Consider the following 9049-nt stretch of genomic DNA (forward strand, 5'->3'; position numbering starts at 1 on the left):
TATTTTTAGAAGGAACAGGCATACTGTAGGTCTTTCTAAGACTATATAAGACTTCCTACACTGACAGGGCTGCAAAAGCTTAAGCTTCACCTCCATAGCAAGATACTCCAAAAATTGCAAGCATGGCTTTGAGGACAGCACTGTAAAAGGAAAACCCAGTTCTAGAGAGAACAATCAAAGTTCCATGGTGGATGAGACATATCAGTACCTGAGAAGGAGCTGCAGAACTAACACAGCTTTCAGCAGTGCCACCTTGTTGAAATATTGGTATGTCACATGAGCTGCTGTGAGAAGCAGAGATTTCTCAAGCTTAATCCCATGTCATTGCTTAGAATGGGACATTGCATTATTGAGTGAAAAAAAAAATACTTAAGCTGCTCTTCAGAACTTCACTGTAGGACTTCACAAATAAAAACTACTTCTTGTCAAGGGAAGGGAGGAAAGTACAAGAGAAAAAAGAACTATGTCCCTTCCTGGTTTTAGTCAAACCCCTGACCTTTAACTAAACCCTGAGTTTAACCCTGGACTGGGGGTAGTGCTATGTGATACAACAGGCTTTAACTTAGCCATAACAGAAGGCTTGTAGTGCTGTATTTTACATTTCCTTAACTTGTCACACTAGGCATCTAAAATACTGTTGACATAACTTCCAGATAGGTCATAGTCCAGGAGATCCATAGAATGGGATCACCAATACTTACAGTTTTAGGTTCTCACCATTTTCTTCAGGGGATAAAGGGAGAACGTTGGCATTCCTAATGTGCAGAGGAGAGAAAATCCCAAAAGAGAAAAGCACAACAGTCTTATCCACATTAACATTCTCTTCAAAGTACAGGACTAATACTTAGGCACAGCTGAGGTTGTAGATCCCTGTGAAGTTTTCCTGTCCATAAAGATCATATTCCTTGTACAGTATGTAGTCTTTCAAGCAGTTTGGCAGTGGAAGGAAGGTCATGAAGACAGGACAGCGGAGACGCAGCCGGCCCATGCACGCCCGGATCTTCAGACGGCAAAGGTGCTTCAGAGAGCGAGGATTTGCTAGAAAGGACAAGCAAAATTAAAATGCTACCAACCAAAAAGGCCCCAATGGCAAACCACCTTGTTTTTATTAAAAATGTAAATAGATCCTTACTTAAAATGAAATGGATGTCTGGCCAGAGTTCCTGTTCTTTGAGAACTGCTTCGAGCTTCCAGCAGATCTTAACGTGATCAACATAATCTAACATGACTCGCACCACTTTCCCAGACACGTGCTTCAGCCAGGCCAAGGTTATCACTTCACAGAACTGATAGAAACAAAACATTTAGTAGGGTAATATTCAATACTGCAGTAAGTGACTTCTGTCTCCAAGGACAAGAACAATTAACTAACTTGAGCAAGGTTTTAGAGGTTGGCACAACTTGCATAAGCCTCACTAGTAGAATCTAAAAATCTGAGAGATGGTTATTTTGTACTAGATCCAAAAATAAACTTAAGCAGCTGTATATTTGGGAACTTGGTGCTTAAAAAGAAGTGCTACCACTCCAAGTAGAATTTGACTTGTGTCCCAGGTGCTTAAAAGGGGGATGCATGCATCATTCCCTTATCTTTAGGTTAAAGAAGGGTTTATTAGGTTCAAATGGACTTTACAAATTGCAAAACAATGACACCTGAGTGTCTCTAGGATCCTCTTTTGGTTTGCTAATTTCTGCTCCCTTATCCCACTAGCTCCAGGGGTCCTTTCAACAGCTTTCCAGTGTTGGTGTTCTTGTACAGGACAATGCAGAGAGCCAGCCTGCAAATCTGCTTTCTCAGCATGGACAAGACTGCCCTGGAGAGCCAATTCCATACTGATCATTAGCATATCATCAGCTATATTCTCACAATTCAAAATTACTGTTTGCAATCATCTGCTGTCATGAAACAGGCTTCATAGCAACATCTTAAGCTGCACCAAGGGAAATTTAGATTAGACACCAGGAAAAAATTCTGCACTGAAAGAGTGATTGGGCACTGGAATTGTCTGCCCAGGGAGGTGGTGGAGTCACCATCCCTGGAGGTGTTTAAAAAAAGATTGGACGTGGCACTCAGTGCCAGTTGATGAGGAGGTGTTGGGTCATAGGTTGGACTTGATCTCAAATGTCTTTTCCAACCTAGTTCATTCTGTGAGTCTGTGATCTATTCAATTTTAAAGCCTTGTCTATTCCTCTTTTTATGTGTCAACTGTCTTCAAAACTTCCTTTTCTGACCGTGCATTAAGCACCTTTCCATTTAGTTTTAGGAAGGACAGGGTGGTAGGACAGCACCCGAAGCCCTGTGACACACTTACCATGGTGTCCTTGATAACAGTGGAGGTCCAGCCGTCAGTCACGTACTGGGAGTGGGCCCCGCTGCCCCGCGGGCAGTCGAAGCAGCGCTGCACGTCGTAGCCGTAGTTCAGCAGCATCCTCAGCATGACCTCATCTTTGAGGGCGTACTGCAGAGCTGAGGGGAAATGCGTGGTGTTCACACGGCAGAAGTAGTTGACGTTGGCCCCATGGCGGAGCAGCAGATTCATTAACTCGTAGTTGCCCATTCTTAAGGCTATTTGGAGGCAGTTGATGGGATCTTGGTTTGCCAGGGCCCCAGCGTTCAGCAGCAGCTGTGTTGAGCAGATATCCCCGTTGGAAACAGCGAAGTACAGGGCTGATTTCCGGTGGTCGTCATAGCCTTTGCGAACTCTCTGAGCCAGCATGAAATTGGCATCAAAGCCAGACTGGAGGAGAAACTCAAGGCACTGAGGATGTGCTCCTGCTGCTGCTGAGTGAACTGGACTTATCCCACTTTCTTTAATGGCAGCAAAATCAGTCACTGGAACTAAATATTTTAGGGCTCTGAAAAATTAAAACCAGAAACATCTTAGAATCTTAAACATTTTGGTTCACCTAACTCATTTCTGAATTTCTCTGTGTTGTTGGGCTTCAGAATTCATCACGGCTGTTAGAATAGTCTTAATATACCAAATCAGTACCATGGCATGCATTGACTTGAATTGCTAACAATGAAATTGTTCACCAGGAATGGATACCGACTTTACACCTACTACACATAGAATACTATTATATTCTACTATTATTCATGAACAACCCATTCCTTGCTTCAGGAATTAATGATTCCTTCTCAACAAAAGTTTTTCCTGAACGTTGAAAGCACAGTGCTATTACTTAACCTATAGGGATCATGGAATTAATACAATATATATTATAACATAAATATAACAATTAATATATAGAAAATATTAATACAGAAATTAAGAATCCTCAGATACTTGTTTCTCATTTGTTAGTTGCAATTTTAGCGTAAATATCTTCCAGTAGTCTTACTCTCTTTAAAATAGGGATAACCCTTACTCTCTATCTGTCTATTTAGTACAATTACCATTCACGTTTCTGTGATGGGGTGGAGATGAGACATTGAGAGAGAGTGAGGATATCCCAAGAACCTCAGCATCAGACTGGACAGTGTTACTATTTGTGACAAATAAGGAAATACTGTAGGGATTGAGATGTACATCCTAAAATCGTGAAGATTTTATCTTGACTGGTCTCTTACATTCAGACACAGAACAGTCATATTTACACAGTCAAAAATAATTCCTTGTACAAAACAACAGATTTTCTGCCTGCTTTGAATAAGGTAAAATTAGTAAAATGAATATTTCTGGTATCACTATTACTTGATTTTTAAGTGTATTAACTCACAGAAAGTGTCCTCTATACGCAGCTCTGTGGATTGGCAAATGACCCGAGTGCTTTGGTACATTGGCATCAGCCCCATATTCTAGTAGAAGACTCACGGAATCTGGATTTCCTCCTCCTGCTGCTTCAAACAACACAGAAGCACAATCCATTGCCTGTGAAAGAACATCTGCACCTGGGAAGAAGCAGCAAGGATTTTCACAGTAGTCACTGTAAATATCCATCTGTAATTAATATCTCCAACCCCACAGTGATACGGTATTTTGAATTCTCTTCTTCACCAATAGAACCACTGTGAGCATAAACCTTCATGTTGGATCCTTGATTTTAGATATTTTTATGTAATCCCGGGAACAAGAAGGTCCAAATTGCTTTGAATCCAGTCAGAATTGTTCCTAGAACTGGGCCAGCAAAGAGTTTGGTTCTTATTCATCAAAACAATTGCTTTTGGCTTACATACAATGCATTTCAATTCTTTTAGTTTACAAAAACCAGACAGGTGTAACTGTAAATGTGAGAGAACCCAGTATTCAAACAGTTCATGCAATCCAGTTCCAGGGCTGCTGAACAATCATGTAAAATTCCCCACAAAAAAGTCTTCTCATGCATGCCCTGCCCTAAGGTGACCTCTCTACATGAGAAAATGATAGTGCATTTAGAAAACATCACTCAAGCACTTGTAAAAAATTACAAGTGCTCACTAAAGTATTTACATATTAATACATTATTTTAATATTATATAAATTGATATTTATCAGGCCTTCACTACATCACAGCAACCCTCAGAGCAGATAGCATTTAATTTTCTCTAGTCAGGTGAGTTACTTCTGCTGCTGTTTCTGAAGGGGTATCTGAAGCCTTCTCTTCCTATGAGCTCCTATAATAAAGTCTCACCTTTTTGCAGTAAGAGCTCCATAATTTCTGTATGTCCCATCTGTGCAGCCAGGGCTAGGGGTGTGAGCCCATATCCACTGCGGGGGTCAGGATCTGCTCCAGAATCCAGGAGAAGCTGCACCAGAGCCTTCCTGCCCAGTCTGGCTGCCTCATGCAGAGCAGTTCTCTCATGGACACAGCGCAAATTCACTCTGGCACCAGATCGTAGCAACAAGGAGGCAATGTCATAGGAATCAAGTTTAATTGCTGTAGGACAACAAGCAAGGAATCAGACAGGATGCTATTCACTGCTATTCTGTGCACGATGGCTGCTGTTACATGGCAGCCCAGGAAAGCTGTTCCTGGCAGTGCTATTTAAACAAGGAGAAATGCCACCCTACATTGAAGGGTTTAACTCATCAACAAGTCTCTTCTTTGCTTCCAGGACAGCACTAAGTATACAAATGAATAATTTCATGGGAATGTCTTTTTCTCTGTGTACATTTTTTCTCTATTGCATTTGGTAATCGAACAAAGCTCTCCTTGCCACTAGATGGAGACCACATCCAGGGCCTTGGTGCTCAGGAGCTGCCACCAGAACTCTGTTTAATCTCCATAAGTCACCATAATGTGAAACAAAGCTCATACTGACTGTTTCATATGCTGCCTTAGCTTAATAAGCCTGAACTCTTAAGTCAGTGAGGATCTTAAAAGAGAAATTTGCATTAGCTCCAGTGGATGGAATGATTAGGCAATACCCTTCCCTCCTTCTCCCTTTGATCTTCCAGGCTGTGCAGGATAGAGAGTGTCCTTCAGCAGGACAGATTAGGCTGAGCAGCTTCACGTGCCACAGCTGCTTGAACACCAGTGACAGATAGAAACTGTGATGTCCCATTATCTGTAACCTGCACAGCTGCTTTAGAAAAATCCCATGCAGCCCCTTCTTGGGGGATGGTGCATTTTAATGTCATGCACTTCAAAAGTATCTAAGGAGTTCCCTACATTTTTTTTAAGCAGATGGCCCTGACTTGAAGCTGCAGCCATTTCACAAGGATGGACTGAGGGTCCTACAGATGATTGGTAGGCTTTTTTCTCCTCCTTTAACAATAGTTTTGAAAAAGAAAACACCCTTCCAATACAGAAAAATGTAAAAATCCAATAAACTTAGACTGTTCCTTTAGAATTCAGATAATGAGAACACACTTTACTTTTTTCAGTTAGATTCAGTAAGAATGAAGGCATCATAACCCAGACTGAGGGAAGCAGAAGAAATGAACAGAACACTTCTGGAAAATATTTTGGGAAAATATGGTTCTTTTACAAATCAAGAATTACAGTTCTTGTGCATGATCAAATTAAAGTGGCATTCACACAAAGAGTGTGGGTGTGAGACTATACTAGGACTATACTAGATATGGGGTCTTGTTCCTAAATTACAAAATATTAAAGAGAAGCAAACAGAGAATGTCAGCCTGTCTCCTTCACTTGTCATCTTTGGACTAATGCCAGCAGTGCCTAAATAGGGACTATTTAGAGACTTTGCACTCTACATACTGCAGATACACGCGGCTGGTTGGCTACAATTTTTGAAAATTAAAGCCAATTACCACAGGTTTTGGAGAAAGGGAGGCTGATGCAATGAAGGAGATACCATGTGGACAGAGAATATCCTTGTTTTATGCCTGCAGACATGAAGGGCAGCGATAGCATGAAGAAGCAGAAGGACTCGTTACCTGGCACCACTGCAGAAATGATGCCAAGCAAAGCAGAGGACGACACTCTGCACTTCATGGAGAAAGCTAATTATCATGTGAGAAAAACAGACAGGGACAGACACAGTCAGTGCTGAGATTAACAATTTTTTTCTCCTTCTAGCAAAATATTTCAGGCATTGAAGTCAAATATGTCGCACTGAAACCTAAAATGTATAACTATATTCTCACCTCATTCCCTCACCTCTCCACCCCTAAAAACAGTATTCACCTATAACTAAAGGAGAATCTCCCTCTTCATTTTTAACATTGGGATTGCAGCCATTGAGCAGGAGAAAGTGGACATTGTCCACAAAACAGTTTCTTACTGCCACCAAGAGAGGCGTTTCCCCTTTGAGAGTGGTCTGTTCCCACGTAATGTCACGGGAGGCTGAAATACAGAAAAGCAGAACACATTTGAAGTTGGATGATTCATCAAACTTTACTTTGTAGAACTTTTTGGTGGAAAATTAGAAGGACTTTGTACCTTTTAAAGTTATTTCAAGGATGTTCTTATTTAGCTGTGCTGCAGCTTCATGCACAGGAAGCCAGCCTTGCTGATCTGCTTCTTCAAAAGCAGAACTGTGCCTCACCAACTTCTTCAAGGCCTCCTCCTGGCCTGTTATATTTTAACACAGACACATATCCCATTACTCATCACAAGACAAAATTCAGGCAACTAATACATTGAGTGCAATTATCCCACCAGTTTATCTTGCTCATTTTAAAAGAAAGGCCTGGAGTTTTCCCCTAATTTCAGGAGACGAAGCACTGGAATTTCTGAAAGGGGTGACACTTGAACCCATCCCACTTCCATGATCCTATCTAATAAGTTAGGCTTTTGGATGTCTTGTTTTTTGTTTCCATACTCCTCCCAACACTATATAAAGAAAAGCTGCCCTTAAATCAGGTGATCAAATAAAATGTAGGCATTGCTCAGCCATTCCTGGGATGTAGGCTTAGAGTGGTGTATTTGTACTTAACTGTCCGAATTGCTGCAATGATCTGCCCATGTTCTTTGCTTGCAGTATACTGGAAACTGCATAAACAGGACAAGAATAAAATGAGAAGTAAAAACTCATGTGAAGGTCAGGATATAATTATACCTTAATTTAAATACTCAAGATTTACAAGACATGTTAGATTTCTCTAAGTTACATTGGTTTTGTAAGGGTTTAACACATTGAAACATTTTTCTTGTTGGTCTTTTCCTGACACAATAAATACTGAACTTTTCACACAAAGGCCAACAAATTAAATGCTAAAATGAGGGGAAGGTCCCTTACCAGTCTAATTTTACATCACCTACTTATCTTCTTCATAAAGCCTTATACTAATTAAATATTGATGTAAAACATCATCTGAAAGTTTCATACATCCCATATTTTCAAGGAAACTTTTCAGGGAGCTACCAGTGCTTTCCAGTATCCATGAGACAAGGTCAGCACAATACAACATATGTAGTTACAGAGGAAAATAAGGTCTACTAAATGCTTACAATAATGACCAGAAAACACCCCAAACAGAAAGAATAACTTATTACCTTTCAATCTCTGTTGCACTGCCACTTGTTTCAATTTTATACCTATCTTGTAAGCTTTCCTGAATAGCTCGTTGGGTAGGGATTTCCTCATCAGGATCACCATCAATCATATACACAGAAGTATTCATGGCAAATCAGCACAACATGGATCACTTTTGTAGGGAAATACTGCTTTTTAATTAGAAGCAGATGTTAAATCTTCAGGTTAGATCTGGAGTAATAGAAATAGCAATCACTGTGTCAGTATAAAGAGAAATGAAAAGCAGTTAAAGAAATGACTATGCTATTATATGCTTAAGCAGTCATGCTGTTCCTGGCATACTCACGATCTCAGATGTTCTGTTAGGTTCAAACCTCTCATCTGTTTTAGCTCATCAAAGTTTCCACTTCTGTCTTTCAAGAGAGTTGGCCTGAAAAAACAAAACAAAACTAAACTAAACTACAGGGCAAGGTTAAAAAAAAAAAAAAAATAAAGTAAAACTGAAAGCAAATAAATACCATGGCAAAAAGAATGAGCACAGGAAATTTAAGGAAGTTGTCAACATGCCAACTACAAAGCTTGGAATAATTCTAGAAACATCTTAAAGGTGGGCAGCAGTAATTCACAGCAAACCTGCGTCATTTAATTTGTTACCTGATCCACCTAACATGTGATTACAGGGCCTTGCTCTGTAATTGCACATGTAGCAAAAAGAGAAATATATTAGCAACATACACAGCAAGAAACTGTTAGTAATTGATTATACTATGGCTCAGTGAGTACATAAACATCTTAAATCGAGACAACATTTTTTTCCTAAAGATACTACCAATTTTCCTATGAATTGAGAAAATACACTGGGTTTCCTCACCTGAAAGAGGGAAGACCCCAGCCTTTGAAGAAGCAATTATTAAGTTGAAAGTGACATTTTCAGGATTGTAAACAATCTCTGCAGGGCCCATGTCCATTAATAGCTCACTATAAATACCTGATCATAAGATACTCTGGGACTTTCTCCACGTTTCTTTCACACACGTCAGTTATGTTTAATAATCTGACCTGACAAGTGGTGCCAGCAAAAGAAGGAATTTAAAGTCCAGTTTTTTTGCAACAATGCTTTTGATTTTTGAAATAAGAATTTCAGAACTATAGCAGTAAGTACTACGCTGTGAAAAGAAAATTCTT

At 40.0% G+C, this 9049-nt stretch overlaps 1 protein-coding gene across 6 annotated transcripts in view; it reads right to left on the reverse strand.

The window, feature by feature from the left end:
• Window positions 1-41: 41 nt before the first annotated feature.
• LOC138117707 (dynein axonemal heavy chain 12-like) overlaps window positions 42-9049 on the reverse strand; it is a 189124-nt gene continuing 180116 nt past the window's right edge. For 2 of the 6 annotated variants that reach the window (XM_069028243.1, XM_069028244.1), the window contains exons 7-11: window positions 4612-4857; window positions 3721-3892; window positions 2310-2853; window positions 1133-1286; window positions 42-1038 (exon numbers count right to left, since the gene is read on the reverse strand). In XM_069028243.1, coding sequence (XP_068884344.1) covers window positions 845-1038; window positions 1133-1286; window positions 2310-2853; window positions 3721-3892; window positions 4612-4857 — 1310 coding nt within the window. In that variant the 3' untranslated portion in view covers window positions 42-844. Of the gene's footprint in view, window positions 1039-1132; window positions 1287-2309; window positions 2854-3720; window positions 3893-4611; window positions 4858-6197; window positions 6553-6573; window positions 6733-6828; window positions 6961-7324; window positions 7381-7884; window positions 8096-8210; window positions 8295-8382; window positions 8526-8735; window positions 8770-9049 lie in introns of those variants that run through there. The other 4 variants (XM_069028246.1, XM_069028245.1, XM_069028247.1 and 1 more) reach the window with 4 other exon arrangements.

This window comes from Aphelocoma coerulescens, chromosome 12, assembly GCF_041296385.1.
Source record: "Aphelocoma coerulescens isolate FSJ_1873_10779 chromosome 12, UR_Acoe_1.0, whole genome shotgun sequence".
In the NCBI taxonomy this organism is placed as follows: domain Eukaryota; kingdom Metazoa; phylum Chordata; class Aves; order Passeriformes; family Corvidae; genus Aphelocoma; species Aphelocoma coerulescens.